At 31.9% G+C, this 22709-nt stretch overlaps 1 protein-coding gene across 1 annotated transcript; it reads left to right on the top strand.

The window, feature by feature from the left end:
- Positions 1–825: 825 nt before the first annotated feature.
- On the top strand, positions 826–18019 carry LOC143047859 (heat shock 70 kDa protein 12A-like). The gene is made up of 6 exons (XM_076221160.1): positions 826–870; positions 4166–4483; positions 11426–11542; positions 12333–12554; positions 15336–15489; positions 16487–18019. The coding sequence occupies exons 2-6, from the start codon at positions 4166–4168 to the stop codon at positions 17605–17607; spliced, it is 1932 nt and encodes a 643-aa protein (XP_076077275.1). The 5' UTR covers positions 826–870; the 3' UTR covers positions 17608–18019.
- Positions 18020–22709: the final 4690 nt, after the last annotated feature.

The following is a 22709-nucleotide window of genomic DNA, read 5'->3' on the forward strand; positions in this document are numbered from 1 at the left end:
CTTCATAAGATATTTTCCTGGAACTAAAACGTTTAATGGTTTCATAATATTTCTTTTGATTTTTTACACCCGATTACAGCATAATTAACGTGCACCTCACATGACATTTACCTGTACATATAGCACATACAATGAATGGAGTCTGAGGAAAACAACAAAATTTTAACAATAACTATTTTGGAACATTTATAATATAGCCAATATTCCAATAGGCCTGGATCTTTTATTATCTAACCCAATAAAACTAGATTTGCAAATTTTGTTCTCCTCAGTGAATACATTATCATGTTTCTGTAACAACGTAGAGAGCTAATCCTGTAATGTGCACACTAAACTCTCGGCCATGAAGGTTAAAGAAAGATATAGCCTTCGTTGGTTATCAATTCAAATATTAGATAATGATAGAAAATATAAATTTCATTTGTTTGAGCGTTAGAAAGTTTTCTCCTTTGTTGTAGCGAATACAAATTCTATATTTTTTAACAAGGTATGTATATGGTTATTATCGTTTAGTTATTCAACATTGATCCTTGTATATCCAGTATTAACACCGCTTAGAAGCGGACTGCGATGATCTTTGAAATAAACAGTCTTTAGAATAAAAACTTTTGTAGGAAACAGGAGAAGGATACCAGAAGACGTTACACGCATGCTATATTTGATGTATATTGCTTTGTATTATCTGTACATCCGTATTTGCACAGTAAGATTGTCGATAGCTTGGATATGATAAGTATATATTTGAATATATGTATTTGTAATGTCACATACCATAAACAATCACCTGTCACATGCTTTATCATATGTTATCAATATTTGTTCATTTGATACTCAACTTTTTTCCCAGTTGTCTCGTGAAAGATTACAAAGGTAACTATATTATTAAATATGTAACTGAATATATATAAATATACTTATATTATTTTATTACAATGACTAATCGGGGCGTTTTAATGGCATGCTATTTTATATTCTTTTGATGCGGTGTTTGTATTTTCTGGTACATTCTTAACTCATGAAATGAGTAAATCATCAGAGAGTGATGTCAATTTCTGTGTGAAAAGCAGATTATTCGACTTACAAGTTCAGATCGTTTACTGTAGTATCACATTTTTAATGTCAACGAAATAAGTAAATATTAAAATGCAGTTGCCAATATACGGAAACAGTGTCGAATCGACTTCAAAATTGCAGACAAAAAAAATCTTAACAATCCGTTTGTCCATGTGGAGTTATTTTCTATGTGTATGATAATATATGATATATGCTTGTACGAACTATTAATTTTACAATTTTGGTCTATAAAAGATAAAAAAAGTTACAAACTATTTAGGCATATTGATTTAATCTTTTGATGTGTTTAATACCTAAAGTAGTAATATAAATAATTTGTTTAGCCTTCACTTAGCTTATATATAGCCCTCTCTAAATACTTATATGTTTAAAACTTACGTTTTTGTTTGAAATAATGTTGACTTATAGTTGTTTTCCGTATTGATTTGCATGTTCGTTTAATTATTTAAAAAAAAAATAAAAAAACGTTTTCAATAGCCATTTATATATACCATTTTAGATAAGAAAAGCTATGTACGACATGAAAAGTAAAAACAAAGTCGGATACTACCCTCAATCTTGTTTAATGTCTTATCGTCATAACATCTTGTCCTGCTGATTGAAAATAATCTGGACAGCAGAGCCAATCAACCCCAGCGTTAAGGTGCTTCCGGTCACATTCCAGAAACTCATTCCACTCTATTCTGTCTAGGCTGATTTTTTTCTAGACTATGTCGTGTCACATGTGACAGCTTCTGCGGTATCGGACCAAAATTTCACAATTTCATGTGTTGTTAGTATATAATTCCATTACAATGACATGATTTGGAGAAATTTGCCATTGTCATTTTTTGACATTCAGATTTCGTCCAGATCGTGCCGAATGCGACCCGTCATCGTTATATTAATATTGTTATAGGGTAAATCAGGTTGATGTCGTGTTTACAACAATCGATAGATACAAATCGGATCGGAATTGGATAGACGACGTGATCATCGACACAAAATCTGCTGGAAACGGTGGAATCGAAACTTTCCGGAACAAAATGTGATCGCTGTCTTGATCAGATAAATGTTTTCACAGAACGGATAATTTCCACGATTTACAGGACCGTTATTAGACGTTTCACAAATTAAATGGGGGAAAGTCGTTTCAAGAACGTCAATAAAAATGATGTTTATGCAAATACATTTACATGGATTTGCGCATTGTTGACAAAACCTTATTATGGAGATTATCAGTAGTTTACTAAATGTGTTATCTATCTATTTCTAAAATCAACATGACTTTTGTGCAAACGTTATATTTAAGATAACAGATACCATCAATACAATGTTTGGTACATTTGTGCGTACTCAATTGAACGTATGTGTTAATTTACAGCGACACGTAATGCATGTTCTGTTTTAACCCTTTCATATGGCTAACACAACTATTTTTAGTGTAAAACAGGACAATTATCAGAATATATATTGGTGCACACATTCATCTGATTCGCTCACCTTCAAAACATAAATAATGATTTTTATCATATTTAATTTGATTTACAAAATATTTCAATATATAACATGTATTACACCACTTGTTTTCATTATCTCAAATGTGTGGGGACAGCTTGTCGCATTTTCGCTCTTCATATTCTACAGGATAAAAACGCTAAATCGCGAAGTCGAAACGGAAAACGTTAATTCGAAACACAAAAGGCGAAATATTTTTTCTTTCAAATTTCGCGTTTTTAACTTCGCAACTTGCGTTTTCAAAATAGTATCGAAAACTGACAGGTATAAAATATTTAAATAAATGAAGACGTAAATTTTATTAAAATGATAATATGAAACACAGACGATTACCAATGCCAACAAATAATAGGTCAGCGTACGGCCTTCATCAAGTAGTAAAACCAATACCGCATTCTTAGTAAGCTATAAAAAGAAACGAAAGCAAAATGTTAAACTATTCAAACCAGACAACTAACGGTTTGATGTATGTGTGAAACAACTTACGAAAGTCAGTGGGGTAACTGTACAACAAGAACAAAGTACAAATATCAGACTCAACTTATCAGGTCGATAAGAATCACGTTTTAAAACAATAACATAAACAAAAAAGATGCAAATAAAATTGAGAATGGAAATGAGGAATGTGTCAATGAGACAACTACCCGACCATAGAGCAGACAACAGCCGAAGTTCAGCTTGCTCCTATACAAATATGTATACAGTGATAATGGACGTCATACTAAATATAATTTCGAATTATACACAACAAATGCCAGAGGCTCCTGACTTGGGACAGGCGCAAAAATGCGGCGGGGTCAATCATATTTTTGACATCGCAACACTCCCCCTATACCTCTATCAAATTTTGAAGAAAAAAACGCACAACAGTACGCATATTAAAACTCAGTTTAAGAGAAGTTTGAGTCCGATGTCAGAATAGTACATTATATAAGTGTACTTGTAGTTACTAAATGCTAGGTAATTGTGATTATGATTTAGATTTCTTCATATTGTTGTAAAGTAGATGCACATATTTTCAAGATATGATAATATATATTTAAGGAATGACTGTAATATTTTTTCTGTCTTTGAAGAAATAACATAAACAATTTGGTGCACACTGAATAACGCGCGTAGCGGGTTATTTAACAGTGTGCACCACATTTTTTATGTTATTTCTATTTCCATTTAAAACCGTAGAAAACCACGAAAAACGTTGATGACGTCACGGTCACATGACTTAATTATGTCTATGGGCTGATAACAAAATAACGTCACCCAATCAGAAGACGCGTTACATCCAAAATTAAATTATTTAGTGATGATCTTGAAAATGATGTTCAGGATGAAAAAGTATCCTTTACATACCATTGAATTAATTATAAACTTCGAAAAATCAATGATTCATCAGATCGACAAGCAAGTGCCTATCAAATGATAAATTTAAGAAGTCAAAAAACAGTATGAAATTTAATTCAAGCAATACCTAGTCAAAATTAATTGCCTCATTACATCCTCTTTAATTTAAACTTTGTTTCATAGGCAATCATATAACATCTCATTATTTTCATACTATTATATGTATAATTCTTGAACGATGTTTTATTTGCAGATGGCGGAAGATGGTGCAGTTTCGGGCAAATATCTAATGGTAGCAGCTATTGACTTTGGTACCTCTTATTCTGGTTATGCATATTCAACGCGAGAGGATTTTGAAACAGATCCAAACAAAATAATAGTTAATAATCCATACAATGCAGGAGCTATTGGTTTGATGTCTTTGAAAGAACCCACATGTATATTATTAGATGAAGAAAAAAAGTGTGTTGCATTCGGATATGATGCAGAAAATCAATTTGTCGATCTTGCCAGCGACAACAAGCAGGACAGTTATTTCTTTTTTCAAAGATTTAAAATGAAGCTTCACGAGGTATTGCCGTATAGCGGGTAATTTACGTGGGTGTAAAATTTCGAGATTTTCATTGAATAAGGTATACGAAAAATTTTGTCGGTTATAAATTTGGCGGATTCAAAACATTTATCAATACTTTTGCATGAACACTTTATATTTTGTGGAATTTATTTTGGCGATTTTGTTCTATCCGCGAAAATAAGCGAAAATTTACACCCCGCTATACGGTATTATAATATGATATGTATGTTTTATTAACTGATATTGTTTGAAGTTTATCATATCAAGAACATATGACGAAGTTACAGGGGAGGTTATGACTTCCTAACGTAAATTATTACATCTCAGTTATCATTTTCTATATTAAATGAGAACATTATGTTTTCACAATTTTTTTAAATTGCAAGCGTTTAACTATTGGACCTCCCTAAAACTATTTCACCGCAAGCGTCATTATATTTATCGAAATTTCTAATGCAGGTACGAGATAAGATAATGTTGGGAAAATGTGGGAGCTACGTCGTCGCATTTTACCTATTGTATCTAGGGTTGACGTCAGTGCAAGACGAAGCCTGATTTAATTCAGAATATATATCAACGTGAACGGGATATTGTTGTGTTTCTTCTTTTAATATTACGATAGTTGATTTTGACCCGACGTTTATTGTCTGTTATCAATTTCGGTATGATAAAAAACTTACTGATTTAATATTCGTGGAATAATAAGTTTAAAACTCTATCGTACGCCCTAAACAAAAGACTCACTTATATACTGTTACACTGTGCTATTATTAAATCTTTATAATTGTTTTTGAATGACAACTACAGTTGGACAGTTTTCCTTGACTATCATGGCTAATACCATAATTCACATCAATGCGTATATATTAGTCACAAGTAAAGTCTCAAAAGTATTTTGTTCAATCACATTTTGTTAATCAAAAGTTTTTGTTCATTAGAGTTTATTTTGATTAAAACGATGTTTGCCTATGCTGTTTTAGGTGTCAGATTACAAATTACTCCCTCCAGTTTAGAACGCATGTGAAAATAGGCCTACTTAGACAAAATTAGTGCATTTGAGGTCATTATTTACTCAGACTAACCAATAATTTGAAGAAATTAAACTTTTGGTGAAAGAGAAATATATTATAATAAGACCATGTTGAGGAAAGATTTACTTGTCTTTGAGTTTGGCATTTATAGAAGGTCTGCTGCTATAGCCGGATGCATGCTTCTTCTCTTATAGCTTTCTAGTTTTGTTTGGTCATAATGACAGTACCTTAACACGTAAACGTTTCATTCGTCAATTCGACATTTAAACATCTTTACTAAAAGAGGGACGAAAGATATCAAAGGGACATTCAAACTCATAAATCTAAAACAAACTGACAACGCCATGGCTAAAAATGAAAAAGACAAACAAACAACAGCACACATGCCACAACATAGAAAACTAAAGAATAAACAACACGAACCCCACTACTACTTGCGTTTTTTTAACCTCTATTCTTCCGAGGGTGAAATATAATCACGTTGTGAATAAACTCATCATAGATACATAAATTCAAATCTTACATATACGCCAGACGTGCGTTTCGTCTACAAAAGACTCATCAGTAACACTCGAATAAAAAAAACTGTTTAAAAGGACAAATAAAGTACGAAGTTGAAGAGCATTGAGAACCGAAAATTCCTAAAAGTTTTGCCAAATTTTATACAGCTAAGGTAATCTAATCCTGAGGTAGAAAAGCCTCAGTATTTCAAAAACTCGAAGTTTTGTTAACAGTTAATTTATAATTATGAACATATCAATGATAACTCAAGTCTACACAGAATTGCTGACTACTGGGCTGGTAATACCCTCGGGGAAATAAATCTCCAACAGCAATGGTATAGTGTTACGTTAACATTTATTATACAAAATATTCAAAAATATTCAATCGATAAAAACAAATGTGTTCCCTATACATGAATGACTTTTCATTATAGATTAATTATGAAAGAGAACCCTTCAAAACTGCTCTAATGAGGTGTCCAATCCCTAAAGGAAGGCAATTTTGAAAAGAAAATAAGCAAACAAATCATGAGTACTGTTTTTTGCCTTATTAATACAAATGAGATCAGGAGAACATTGTAATGGTGTGTGTAAAGACCCCACCCTCAAAAGAAAAAGAAAAGAGAAAAGTAGGGCAAAAGTGTGGGTAAAACACATTTAGTATAAAATCTAATTTTCAAACAAAACATTAAAACCAATGTGTAAAAATCAATGGCAGTTGATAGAAAAGAAAGTTTTTCAAATACAATAGATATTCATCAAGATAAAATTAAGTATCTTAAACGATTGTTAATCAAAATTGATTGACGAGGTTTTTTCATTAACAAAAAAATATACAATTTAAGAATTAAACAATATTCATATCACATTGTGTTTAAATATGAATAAATATTATCAGATTATTACATGGTATTTTTCATATCCCATGTATTATCAGCCCTAGGTTCAATATCAGCCCAAGAGCCACATGGCTTTAGGGCTGATATTGACCGAGGGCTGATAATACATGAGATATGAAAAATGATATGTTATGATCATTTATCTTATCGGACCACAGATGAATTATCACGTTGTGATTGGTTAAATGCCGTCACGTGGTGACCCCCTATGAGACCGTATGGGGTTAATAAGTTTCATATGGGGTTCATGACGCGTTAATGGCGACGTCATCTATTAATGTTGTTGTGTTTCATTGTTTATTTTTCAACAAAACGCCGCAGAAAAAGTCCAGCGTCCGAAAAATTCGTTATACGGTTAACTACTGACCCCCTACGGATCCATAGAGGGTGAATAAAATTCATAGGGGACTCTGCCTCCGGCCTCATCCCCTATGGATTTTACTAACCCTCTATGGATCCGTACGGGGTCAGTAGCAAACCATATAACTTATAATATGCGTCAACAATGGCGAAAAATTCATATATCGATCCTTTTATGTGGCTCCAATATAGAAGTTCATAGATTGAAAGGTTCACGGACGTTAAACACCAGATTCAATTCAGTCGATATGACATCTTTCGATCATATGCCTCAACAGAGAAGAGAAATATTTTAATTTGGACGAAACGACAAAATAAATAATTCAACAATATACATAATGAACACTGTTTGGAAAAGTCAACTTTTTTTAAAGTAACTTTCTAAATAAAGTTTGAAACTTTTAAAAATGCATTCATTTAATACTTCTTTTGTTTTTTGTTTTTTGTTGGTTTTATTATTTTACAGAATATACTTACCAATAATCAAATAAATGTTTTGTTTACTACTTTGTAATGTTTTTTCACTGAGAACGTAACATTGAGGTGTATTTTCCGAATTTGCCGAGTATCACCGGAATGCTATGAGCTAACGTCACGAAAATGCATGTGATAACAATCGAAGCATGTGATAAACTTTTCATATCAGTCCACTGTATCGGATTGTATCTCCCCCATGCAAAGCTCGGATTCCTTTCACGGATTTGACTATACTTTTTGGACCTCTTGGATTATAGCTCTTCATCTTTTATATGGAATGTATCTCCCTCATGCAAAGCTCTGATTCCTTTCACGGATTTGGCTATACTTTTTGGACCTTTTGGATTATAGGTCTTCATCTTTTATAAAAGATTTGGATTTCAAATATTTTGGCAACGAGCATCACTGAAGAGACATGTATTGTCGAAATGCGCATCTGGTGCAAGAAAATTGGTACCGTTAATTTTATTATCCACTAAGCACCAATTCAAAAAATATGGAATTTACGTTAATTTAATACTATTATCATAAAGTAATAATCATGTTATTTAGTCTAAGTATATGATAAATAAGATTATATTGTACCTGAAGCTGAATACGTGTTCATTTTTTAATAATTTATCCTTTCATGTTATGACAAAACTATCTCATTGTTCGTTCATTCCATTAATTCATTAAAATTACCACTTCACTGAAAAATATCCCTTTCACTCACTAAGTCAATACTTAAAGTGAGCTAATATCAAAATTTAATTAATACAATGAGAGTCTACTTTTGTCATATCACTCGAAAATGTGAAATTTTCTTAATTGGTCAGATAATACTTGGTCAGTAATAGTTATCTCGTGAGGACGCGGTGTGTCATTTAAGGATCACCCCGATAGCCAGGGAGATGGGTGATCTTACACTGACACACCAAGTCCGAATGGGATAACTATTTTACAGCCCAGATGTTCTAGATTATATGAAAAACCATTTACAATTCATAAAATCAAGTTTAGAACGCCACACAACCATTATGATATACTTTATATAACTAAATAATACGATGTTTGAATATGAATCAATATTTACTCGCCCCACTGGCCAAGTGGTCCACCCTTAGTTGCCACTATCTAAAATATTGCCCCACTCTTGTTTTCCAACTTGCACCATTTAAGAAAAAGGATGAAATCCCATTTAAAAATCGGTCTGACAACTCGCCTTACATATTAATAGGGTTAAAATCCCACAGAGCGGTCGTCACTTAGATTGTACTGGAGTAGGGCGTTTTTTTTTCAAAGTGGGCCAGTTGGTGAAAAAGTGTAGCGATTCGGTGTGGGGAGATTCTCCAGTGGGGCGAATTATCTACTTTCTTTAAATACGTAAAATTACTATGACTTTCTATCCAGTCGTCCTAGTGTGGAGATATGATTTATGGGTTTATAAGCTAAAAGCCTTGAGTTTGAATCCCAGCATAGACACTGGATTTTTTCTACACATTTTGAAAGTGAATCTTCTCCGTATGAATATTTCTAAGTGGATTTACCATTCCTGCAAAAAGTTACAGAACAAAGGAAAGCATGCAGAACAAGCAAATACCAGCTGGGTTGATCTGGTAGGTCCGGCTCAGATCACCCCTGGTGGAGCTGGGGTGTAATGTTGTATGCCTATCTCCATAAAAACATGACCATGTATTGTTTAACCTATGAAAAGAAACTTGCAACCGTCAAAAACATTTTTAGATCCAACAATTAATTTGCAGGATATCTAAAAATCAATGAGGTGAATACTAGTTGCCAACTATTTATTTTAGTTTGAAACACAGCATTTTAATTCAAAATAGTACTCAGTGGTAATTTTTTTTATTATTTTGATAACAATACAAAGAAATCTTACCCCTCTGGTCATTTATGCGTAGTTACTTAGTACACATAAATTGTATGTATTATGAAAATTAAAAGGATAATTCAAGCAAATGTGATTGGATGAGATGTTGTTAGCATGAGCTAAATTGGATAGTCTATGAAAAGGTATATACTATGAAATGGAGAGCTCGGGGCACGGTCCCTCTCTCTAAATTTCATATTTTGATACATTTTAATAGACTGTTCATACACATGTTCAATTTAGTAAACACAATAAATTTAATTAATTATAAATACGGATACGTCATGTGATCTAAACTCGGATTGAGATGTATTTATAGAATGCGTTTCCATGCCCTTATTGTTAAGTATAACAGTTGGACGTCTTTTTAATACTTTACAAATATCATCATTGGGATACATTGTAATGGCCGAGGTAAATATATATATGTGTATGGGAAGTTTGATGGATAGGTATATATATTAAAATCGACAAATATTTCATTGGATAATTTGTTTACAGATTCACATTGCAACTACTGACGATCTTATCAACAAATTATGAACACTTCATATTCAAATACATGAATAGAGATTATTATAATTCGAAATATATTTGATAAAAAAATCCTATTATAAGCCAATTTGATTTTTTTTTTTAACTTAAGTTCCTCGAAGATCTAAATCTGTCACCCCAAAACATCGTCCTGAAAATACATGAAATATTCGTCACTGGACAAACAAGAAACAACAATCAATTAAGATTTACTAAACGTTCACAAAGTTCTACAGTTCAGTTGATTTTGTAAGTAGTTCCTATTGTCAAAACAAAACAACAAAAAACCCACGTATGCAATGTATGCAATGCCGGTAGCTTAAATAAATGTGTTACAGAGGTTCCGCGTCTGGTATGTATTTGATATTAAATTGTTGTCAATTGCTAACACTGTGGGCATTTAATGTCAACTGACATGTAGTTGTTGCCTATTTTCTACGGTCGACTAAGAAGTATTTAGTGCAGAGATGTCACAAAAAACGGTATCTAAGTATCTTTGTACATATCTCCTGACTTTTTGTATGAATGTAAAAAAACTGATAACACCATGACGGAAAAACAGACCAAGTCAAACAACAGTACACACAATACAAGCTTAAGATATAACACTTAAGACTGAGCAAAGCAAAACATTATATGTAATTCAAGTCTCAGACAGGGTATGTAATGAAAATTTCCGGGCTTAGAGTTCATATTCTCCGAGCCGTACTCAAAGTGATATATAAACCCTAAGCCTGGAATGTCAAATTATATACGCTGTCTTAGACATAAATTACCCATATATTACGGATAACCTCTGCATTAATGTTGTTTTGTCAGTACAAGGTATTTATTAAATATTCACAATGCGGTAAATATGTTAATTACCATGTTTATTCTTCTATAGGTTTTGTGTAATTATGTATTATGATTGCGTTTTGGCGGTTTAAATTGGGGTTAACACGTTGTATATTCCCCAGCTGTTTTCTGAATATATTCCGACATTTCTGTGATGTTATATAATCACAAAACTGGACACATTTGTAATCCGTGATATACTATCATTTGACAATCTATAAGTGCTAAGAAAACAGAAATATCTGAATTATACACAAAAAGCATTTTGCAAGCTGAAAACTGCCCAAAAAAAAAGAATAATAATAAAGTTTACATATGGTGTATCTGAAGAATGTCGACAATTTAAATAATATATCGCAATTTAGTGATTTTGTTTATTTTTGCAAAATATATATGATATTATAATACGTTATTAATTCATTTCATAGGGATTTCTATATGAAGAGGTTTTTGGAGATTTGTTCGAGCTTTTAAACAGCATGATGGCTCTTTATTCTTTATTGAATGGTTTGATTAATAGAGGTAGTAACACTCAGTATCGACAGGTACATTTTTTTTTATCAATTAGTCAACATTTACAAACAATCTTCATTCTAATATTATGTCTTTATAGATTTCCTCCACTTTAATGAAGCGACAACTTTTGTTTTTACAGAATTAGATATTCAGACAATAGAATAGATCTTAAGACACAATAACATTTGAAATTTTATCGAGTGTGTCCTATTTCAAATTGTGACATTTTAACTGCGTGTGGCTTCATATGGCGATTGAGGCATGCATTACATGAGATGTGTTCCTTGTAGACGCACATGGGCTCGGTTTATTATTCTGCATAAATTAAAGTACTTTATAAGATGTTTCTAAAACAGTTGAAAAACTTTAAAATTCATAACGGAATATGCAGGATTTTTTTCTGTTTTATGTTTAACGATGACTTCTTTTTCTTTAGATATTCCTAAAGTACTTTATAAGAGCTATCTACTCATATTTTTAAAATTTTATCAATTATTTTATCTTCTTAAAAACACCTAAAAGTGTTTTATTTACTGAATTATTTCATACAAAATATGTCATATTTTTTCAAAAATAAATAAAAAATTGTGTCCTGCATTTTTCTTAATTGTTATCTCTTTCTTGTTTTTTTTTTTTTTTTAATTTTTTACTATATTCGGTCCAGCCTTTTTTTAATTACTTTATTTTGACATTTCGTACATATATTGTCAACCTAATTTCTTTATTTTGCTAAGCTGCTCATCTTGCCTGAACATAACGTTCTGTTGATGGTCACAAGTTTAAATACATGTAACAAATATGCAGTCATTAACATTTTAGATAATTTCCCCTTTCATGACTGCAACTGAAATTGGAGGAAAAGAAATTCCAGCAATAGATGTGTTTGCTTTATCAATAAAAGCGTTGATGGAAAAAGTGATTGAAGTTTGCAGAAAACAAGGGGCTGATTTCATCAAAATCGAAGATATAAAATGGGTATTGACAGTGCCTGCTATTTGGAGCGAGAAAGCGAAACGCTTCATGAGGCAAAGCGCAGAAAAGGTAATAGAGATTATCAACTTCTGAGTTTTATTTTAACTACTCTTACTATGAACAACATGAAGTGTTATGCCCTTGTCTTCAGCTATCCATCCTAAAAAGGTATCATATTCTACACAATCGTTTTCTTTAAATGAGCTAAAAAAACATTGATTATGAATTATTGATTTCAATAATTCGACCTCATTGAATCCGTATTAATGTGAACTTTAATTTAACCCTTAGTTTGAGATGGGTAGCACGTAAATTGTATGTTTAAAGTTATTTAAAGGAAAAGAATGTCAACATTGAAAGTGAAACAAAGATAAATCATTTGCTTGACTGATTCGATCCATAAAAATTCATTCTTATGCAAGTAAAAACGATGGCAAACATTTATTTTTCATCTATAATATGAAATTAAATAGACCCAGAATAAGCCAACAGCACAAGTTTGCTTAATCTATTTATATCTATATTTATGTTTACATCGCTTATATGGTAATCGCATGACTTTAGAGGTCAACTCTATAATTGATTAGATGGCGTCCGGACTAAAATACACACGAAACGAAGCTAGTACGCATTGTCATGATCGTGCCCTGTTTATTATTTATTTAAGATTTTTGATAGTTTGGATAAATGTTTTACATTGTTATAAATAAAATACGAGAATTTGACTAAAATCGGTGAACATGAATTTGACAGCTAGTGGCCCTTTAAAATAATTATCAGACAATTAAAAATATATTACTTTTTCTTGTGAAGTTTATCTATATTACCTGATATCAGCGTAAAACAAATTTTGTTCTAGAGCGCACTTTGTAAATATATTTTTCAATTTTCACTGATATCTTTAATCAAAAAACATTCTGTAAAACTGACATTCATGATTGATAACATATTTGATACGTTCGGAGGACGTGTTTTTCAAAAACTATCGGCATTCCAATGGGAACGAGTTGTGCCCCTACTCTTGCCGACTTGTTTCTTTATTAATATGAGGCTGACTTCATACAGGAACTTCTTAGGAAGAAAGATAAGAAGTTAGCAATATCCTTGAACTCTACTTTCCGTTATACAGATGATGTTCTCTCACTAAATAATTCAAAATTTGGTGACTGTGTCGAACGCATCTATCCCATTGAACTAGAGATAAAGGATACAACAGATACAGTCGGCCTCATATCTTGACTTACATCTATAAATTGACAATTAGGGTCAATTGAAAACAAAACTTTACGACAAAAGAGATGATTTTAGCTTTCCAATTGTGAACTTTCAATTTATAAGTAGCAACATTCCAGCAGCACCTGCATACGGTGTTTATATCCCCCTATTGATACGATATTCCCGTGATTGCATTTCCTATAATGATTTTTTTTATAGAGGGTTGTTGCTCACAAGGAAGCTATTCAATCAAGAGTTCCAAATGGTGAAGTTGAAATCATCTCTTCGTAAATTTTACGGACGCCATCACGAGTTGGTTGACCGTTATGGAATAACTTTTCACAAATGATATCGGATATGTTCCTTACGTCGTAACTACAATCACATTCCCTTTAATAAATGTAACCTACCGAATTAAACTATTTACCGGATTTGTTATCTCATAAGCATCACTACGGATGCCACATGTGGAACAGGATTTGTTTTCCCTTCCAGAGCACCTGAGATTTCCCTAAGTTTCTGGTGGGGTTCGTTTTCTCTTTATTGTGTCATGTGTACTGTTGTTTGTCTGTTTGTCCTTTTCATTTTTAGCCATGACGTTGTCAGTTTATTTTCGATTTATAAGTTTGAGTGTCCCTCTGGTATCTTTCGTCCCTCTTTTAATCCATGTGTTCGGAAAAGCTAAATCTCCTAATTAAGCCGGTTTGTCATATCTATAAGTTTTTAACGCATATTCTATAGTTACCAACACACTTTTTGCAGGCCTTAATAAAAATATTGGTTTTCGAAGAAAAAAAATCTCAACCGCTCTGCTGTAGAAACCCATTGATTAATTTCATTGAGATAAAAAAATATACCTTAGTGAGTAACGGAAAGCAACGTTTGAGTCGAGTAAATGTAAATAAAATAATAATTACAAATTATTAATCATGTTATTAGGAAAATATTTATTCGAATAAAAGCCAATCCGGTAGTGGCGTGAATCGTGTCACATCAAATTAACGACTTATGTATCACAATTTTAGATTGCACAATTGACAATTTTTTAGATTAAAGTTTACGAGATTGTTGATAAGGCATGTTGTCATCTGCGTCATATAAAGTCCATAATGATTTCTAAATAAGGGTGACGTTCAATCTAAAGACTGTTCACAAGAGTTATTATCCTTGTATCCAGATTTTTATATTGAGTAGAAAATATTCACAACTGAAATGTTTAAAACAATATATACACCGATGTCAGTGTTCTTTCAGCTGACAATAAATAGACCACACAGAAGCATGTCGGCTTTGGTGTATAGTTGTAATATCAAAAGCTATTCTAAAATTATCATTAAAATCTGTAAAACGAATAGTGTTTATGGTTTTTAAAATCTAAGAAACAGCATATACTTTAGATAAAAATTACATTCACCAAAGACTTGATATACAAATAGATAGTTTATAAAAGGATTACCTAACAGAAAGGTAATACAAGTTGGCTGAAAATTAGCTGTCAGTATACATCGGTACCTTGTGCATATGCATTTCGTGAGAGCTTTTTGTGTGGCAAGCGTAGATCAAAAGTATTTCCAACTTATTTGTATAGTGTATTACTCTAACGTGCTGTTATACCACTTTGTCATAAATTTATAGGCGGGGATTCCTGAGGAAAATCTTCTGATTGCATTAGAACCAGAATGTGCATCCGTTTATTGTCAGTATTTAAAAACAGAACATATGATCGGAGCAGAAGGAGGTTTTAAAGCATCATCCCCAAACAGTAAATACATGGTTGTTGATTTAGGAGGTAAGCTGAAATACATTATCAATATCATATTGTGTAAACAGTACAATTCAACCTTTTTATGTCATTTATATGGTTATATTTATAAATTTACTGTTTACATATTTTTGAATTTTTGAAAAACTAAGGCTTTTCTACCTCAGGCATAGATTACCTTAGCGGTATTTGGCAAAACTTTTAAGAAATTTGGTCCTCAATGCTCTTCAACTTCGTAGTTTATTGGGCCTTTTTAACTTTTTTGGATCCGAGCGTCACTGGTGAGTCTTTTGTAGACGAAACGCGCGTCTGGCGTATATACTAAATTTAGTCCTGGTATCTATGATGATTTGATTTTATAGTCAAATAAAGTGTAAATAAGTTAAGACAATAAAAGTAATACTCAATCATGAACAAACCTCCAAATGTAGTGAACTTAAACAATACGTTTTTCTAATGTGCAATGTTTATGTTACAGTTAAATGACATGAGCCCATTTCTCGATTTTATATTTTTTCCTTACTTTTATGGCAAAGACGATAATATTAGGATATTCATAGAATGTATAATGAAAAATAAAACATTGATGGATGCATATATATATATATATATCTTTGATTTAAATATCCTGTTTTTTTCTTACAATCATTTTCACATTATTATGACATTCTTTCATATTACTAAGCCAGTCTTGGTTTACGATATTCCGTCCTTTTTGGTAACATATTGATTGATTGTTGGTGTTTAACGCCATTTTCCTCAAACTTTTTGAAAAAATATTTGACTGCTCATTACTTTAACTTACCTATTTTTGGGTATAGCAATATGAACAAATTGTACATTGCACAAAATATCAGCAAAACATAATCTACGAAAATTAAATACTGATTATAATAGAGCAAGTTCATATCGAAATGCCACATCTTAACTTCGTAACTTAGCTTTAATGGTTTTTTTTTGTGGAAATGAATATTCTTATCTAATGTATATACAAAAGCTTTACTTTTACTATTGTAAATTTCAGGTGGAACGGCGGATATAGCGGTCCATGAAAAAATGGAAGGCCATCATCTGAAAGAGCTATGCCGTGCAACCGGTGGAGCATGTGGCGGAACATCGGTGGATGACGAGTTTTTGCTATTTCTACAAGAAATATTTGAAAGTGAAGTTATCAAGCAGTTTAAAATCGATGATCCTGAATCATTCTTGTTGCTCTTGAGAAGTTTTGAGTCAGCAAAGAGAAAAATACAGCCAAATACAACAGGAAAGGTTAGCATTCATTTGCCATATGTTCCCTTGAGCAAACTATGCGAGGATTATCACCAACAGAAAGTAGAAGAAGTCATTAATAGCTCCAGTTTACATCATGTTGTCGTTTTTAAAAACGGACATCTACGAATAGACGCCGACTATTTCAAAAGTTTTTTCAACAAAACATTGAAGAAGCTCGAAACGGTCATGCAAAAGGTTTTTGAGGATGCTCGTGTTCAAGGCGTAGAAAATATTATTCTAGTTGGTGGGTTTGCTGAATGTGAACTGGTTCAAAAGACAATCAGAAGCTGCTTTCCTTCAAAACGTGTTATAGTACCATACGAATGCGGATTAGCTGTTTTGAAAGGAGCCGTAATGTACGGACACAAACCGTCGTACATCTCGGCACGAGTTGTTGCGTTTACTTATGGTGTATGTGTAGCTAAGCCTTATGACAAAAGACTTCATGATCGAAATCATCTTACAATGTTCAATGGAAAGGAATACAGTAAAGACCTTTTCCACAAAACAGTTGAACGGGAAACAGATTTAGAGATTGGCACAAAAATCGCCTTAAAATTTATCACATCTCAGCCTTTTCAAAAGTACATCAAAATTAAGATGTATTTGTCTAAAAGCAAGAGTCCAATGTATGTAGATGAAGACGATTGTTCCTATGTTGGTAAGTCAATCTTGACGGTAACTTATCCAACAAGAGAAGCACAGCATGTGTCCGTAATCTTTACCTTTGGGGATACAGAAATCAAAATAGAAAAGGCAAAAAACGATACTGGTGATAAATATGAAGGTTCGCTCGACCTTCTATCTGAAGACCATTCTGATGAACAGTTAGAGGGTGACATTATTCCAGATATTTTGCTGATAGACAACTGAGTTTTTTTCTGCAGGAAATAATGAACAAACTGTAATGCATTATCGAAAATCAAAGTAGAACGTTTTGCCTGATTTCAAACTTAATTTTTTTCACATTTTGCACAAATACTTTCATCCATTTGATTAGACATGTTTACAAGAAGATTACCACCAATCGCCGTAGTCAATTATACAGTTAGAACCGAAGGGAAATGATCAATAATCGATCTAGATCCAATTACTTGTTACATGTAATTTCATTAAATTAATTCTTCTAATATATAAACTCATCATAGATACCAGGACTAAATTTTGTATTTTCCCGTGCATATCACAATGTTATTTATGATCATGTGTATATCCCTTGAATATGCATGTCATTAACAAGACATACTTGATTTCTCAACGTGAATAAAAACAACATCAAAATTAACGTTATATCAAATACGGACTACTTTGGAATTATCAACTTTAATGTTCGAATTTCCCAATCTCATTAAAACTTTACTCTAGGTATTATCAACTTTTACCTTGAAATTATCAGCTATAATCTTGGAATTTCCAACTTCGATTTTGGATCTATTTAAATAATCATCTCTCATCTTGGAATTATACATTTCAATTGTGAAATTTCCAACTCTTATCTTGAAACTATCAACTTTAAATAAAGGCGACAGTAGTATACCGCTGTTCGAAATTCATAAATCGATCGAGAAAAAAACAAATTTGGGTAACAAACTAAAAATGAGGGAAATGCATCAAATATAAGAAGAGAACTACGACACAACAGAAACACAAACTTAAAATGTAATATACACAGAAACGAACTATAATATAACCATGGTCATTTTCCTGACTTGTAATCAACGTAAAATGACAAAACACCAATGAATTGCTTACACAAACAATCAGACTGCACAAATAAATCTTATACAAGATGAAATATGGTCAACTACTAACATCCACTCCATTTGCACTTTTCTGATAGTTGTCTCATTAACAAGCTTACCTCATCTTCCTATATTCATATAGAGTGGTAGAAGTGAGTGTAGTTTGTTTATTTTAAAAAGAATAATCCAATGACTTAGCGTGAATAGAATGGACAACACGTGTTATATTTATTTGAAGAACATACATGAACCGACCGGATATACAACCCTTTAATATGTTACATTCAATTATTTTGATATATTAGAGAAAAAATAAACGTTTTTACTCTATCAAGCTAATAAATTCGATAGAGTGATAAATTATTTATATACAAATGAAAATAATATATCAACGACTTTCTTCCAAAAAGTTAAATTGCAAAAAGATAAAAGAAATAAAAAAAAGTGAGGGAATGAAAAGAAGAGATAGCTTTTAACAGATTGAATGAGCAAACGGGAGAGAGTGATCAAATGAAAGTCAGTGAATATGTGGGAGAGAGTATGAAAGAATTGAGAGGCACTGAAGTGCTTTCATAGTTAGAAAGCCAACAAAGTTCAAGTGGAAGAGCATTGAGGACCCAAAAATCCAAAAAGTAGTGCCTAATACGGCTTAGGTGATCTATGCCTTGGATGAGAAATCCTTAGTATTTCGAATAAGTCATACTTAAGGTAAAAGTTAATTTATAAAAATGACTATACAATTGATATTCATATCAACACCGACTGGACTGATCATATCCTCGGGGAAAAACGTCCACCAGCAGTGGCATCGACCCAATAGTGTAAATAGTTATCTTGTAATATTTTTTGTTTGTTTTCTATTTCTTCGTGAATATAATTTTATTAAGCATAATGTGTAATAAAGTATGGCAGGTTGAGATTGCCTGATATCGGTTGTTATATTTTGGAACAATGTGAGGATTTTCTGTCAAAAAAAATTCCAACTAGCTAATTGTTGATCAGATACGACCGTCAAATGCGTAAACCTTCTGATTGTAATTATACATGTAGCTTGTTTTTGTTTTAATATAAGTTTTGTGTGATCGAGTCCTGTAGGTCTTTTACTGTAATGCAGATACAAATGAGAAGTGTTTTTTAAACACTAGAAAACGAGATGTAAATAAAGGCAACAGTAGTATACCGCTGTTCAAACTCATAAATCCATGGACAAAAAACAAAATCGGGGTAACAAACTAAAACTGAGGGCAACACAGTAAAGTATGGCGTTGAAGAGCTGAAGATGTTAAGTGAGATCGAAACAAACTATCCAATATATTTTAGAATTATCATCAAATTATAAATCTTAAACAAAGTAAACAAATTAGATATATAAGCGACAGCATTACTTTGTTAACGTTACTCATGAGTGTACAATTTACTATAAGAAGACATTTAGTTACCAATAACTGCATTTTTTTAAACAAGAGTTTTCTTTCTTTTGTCCCAACAAATTATTACTTAAAAGTCATATGAAACCTCAAATCTAAATGGATAGTTTTCATTATAAAACTTATGTAGATATACTTTTTTTCTGAAAAATCCACATTTAGAAGAATTTTATTTATTTTATGTGCTTGCTTCCATATTTTCCGTATATGCAAGTGAAACTAGCGTCACCCTTCTCGTAAAAAGATGGTGATCGCAAAACACGTGGATCTGTCATTAAATTAAACTATTATCTGATTGTATTCCTTATACACGTGATCAATATCCATGCTTATTTGTTGATTGTTTACTATAAGGTGACAATCGGTTAACTTCGGATTCAAAACACGGCATTACATGAGCTGCCGTATTTGTTAAATCATAGAGTCAGAGAGAGAATAAAATGACGATTATACGGTTATTTGCGTAAAAAATTATAAAGGTGTAATACCACCAAATCATGGTACGTCACATCCGGTTGTATGCGAAAGTAGGTCGAAAAAAATATTCCCTTGAATTTGACAGTTGTAGGTAATTAATCCTACATTTTATTGCAGTAAAAACATTTCTGTGTCATAAACATATGTCTTGGGTATTTCAAAACACCATTATTTTTTATTTGGGATTTCTATAGAAAATTTTATAATCTTGAGGTTACATGTTGACTAAACCTTGTACACAGATAAAATAAGGGGAGAAATTTGATTGGTTAACTTCCAATGATGGTTATTTTCTTATATGCAATGAAATGTTATGTGAAATTTTGTCTATAGTACTGGACAGGATAAAACTTTACTCATGCCAAGTATTTCTTTATTTGAAACAAAGACAAATTCTGCACATTTTTTTGAAAAGTGTAAATTTAACAAAGCCTAAAAGGGGAAAATCAATGGTGGTATTACACCTAATATTGGAAGCTGTACATGCACATTTGACCTTGTGAATTGAGTCACCAAAACACATGTTTCTATATTGATCATGCACTTATAAGGAGTCTTATCATACAGATACAGCCAAACAAATATCACAAGGACTGCCGAACTACGTTTGTGAATTGATGTTGACGAATGTTATATGAACTTGAGTGACATCAGAATGTGCATTGCAGCTGCTTTCCAATGACTTATTGCTCGAACTTATGTATACTTTAGATTAATTAACGTTCTGTTTGTTTTCAAGCATTTCTTTAGAGCTATATTAGTTAAATTCTTTTTTTTACTATTCGAAATTCTATTCTGTGAACTTTCTTAAGTTGAATGTGTGACTTTAATAGTACTACTCGGGCCTCAAAGGACTTTAAATTGAAAATGAAGGCCAAAAAGGTGAGTTTTTGCTATCTTTCAGGATAAAGATAAGACCTGTTTAATATCTTATTTAGTATGGATACTCGGTTCGAAACAGGAGTAATAGCTCACTGAAGCTCACGTTACACCTGTTGCTCAGCCCTGTACACATACAGCTGATATTTAAAGGTATTAAACAGTTTCTGTCTAGTTATCTGTATCAGTTTACGTTCTGATTTAGACATCTTTCCAGACCCATAAAAAAGTAGCGGGAAATATTTCAATATAAAGTTTAATATTAAAGGGTTATTGCATGAATATTGGGGAATATTGTCCCGAGTAGAATTTCATATTGCACGAGCTTGGGAGTGCAATATATGTTCTACGAGGGATATGTAATGATATTGTGAATGTTTACTTTTCAAAGTAAAATAGTCAAAACATAAAGTGTTCGTAAAGTATTACATAACTTTAAACTATTTACAAAATAACAATAAAAATGTCACATACCATTATGTAACATAAACTCTTGGCCTAGAATGGGGTCATATATGCCCCAGCTAAGGCAGAGTGTAAACTCATAATAATCTATGAAGAGGAAAAATTTAAAACTATACTAATATAATAAAACATTACAATGTTACTATGTGAAGATATATTACAATATCCTATTACCAACAAAATCATAATCAGAATAGAACATAAATTCTTAACTTAATTAAAAAAAGATATGATATGGTTGGGAAGGAGGGTGGTAAAATTTAAGAGATCGAAGATAACTTATTGATTACAAATAGTATCGATTCCTCTTTCTGTCTAAATAATTTATTAAGGAATATCCAAAAATAGCTGATCAATCCAAATTCTTTATCTAGACTTAAAATAAGAGGCTCTCAAAAGGGTATCGTTAAATAAAGGCAACAGTAGTATACCGCTGTTCAAAACTCGCAAATCTATGGACAAAAACTAAATCGGGGTAACAAACTAAAACTGAGGGAAACGCATTAAATATGAGAGGAGAACAACGACACAACATTTAAATGTAACACACACAGAAACGGACTAAACATTAGACAAAATCCGATGAGAATAACAAATATAATATCAAAACCAAATACATGAATTTGGGATAGAAAAGTACCGTGAGACGTCTTATAGTAATGTGAATTCACACTCAAATATAAGAGAAAACAAACGACACAACAGAAACACAACATAAAAAATGGAAGTTATATGTTAATCTAATTTATAACAATATTTCAATCGTTAGCATAAAAATAGTTATAAAAATAACTTGCCTTTATGCCCTCCTTAAACGCTAAACTAAACACTTTCTTTAGAGTGTATTTAAGTAAGGCATAAAAGTAAAGTATAACAAACACAGAAATGGTATTGTGAATTGACAAAACATTCAGTATTACGTAAAGTATTACATAACTTTAAACTATTTACAACATATAAAGGGTAAATGAAAAATGTTCCTAAT

The sequence above is a fragment of the Mytilus galloprovincialis genome, chromosome 10 (assembly GCF_965363235.1).
Source record: "Mytilus galloprovincialis chromosome 10, xbMytGall1.hap1.1, whole genome shotgun sequence".
NCBI classification, from domain to species: Eukaryota; Metazoa; Mollusca; class Bivalvia; order Mytilida; family Mytilidae; genus Mytilus; species Mytilus galloprovincialis.

What these genes read in the sequence shown, in the direction of transcription:
- LOC143047859 (XM_076221160.1), top strand. Translation starts at nt 4,166, where the DNA reads ATGGCGGAAGATGGTGCAGTTTCGGGCAAATATCTAATGGTAGCAGCT. An exon ending in TTAAAATGAAGCTTCACGAG is followed by an intron (nt 4,484 to 11,425) that starts GTATTGCCGTAT and finishes TTCATTTCATAG; the next exon opens with GGATTTCTATATGAAGAGGT. An exon ending in TGAGGCAAAGCGCAGAAAAG is followed by an intron (nt 12,555 to 15,335) that starts GTAATAGAGATT and finishes ATAAATTTATAG; the next exon opens with GCGGGGATTCCTGAGGAAAA.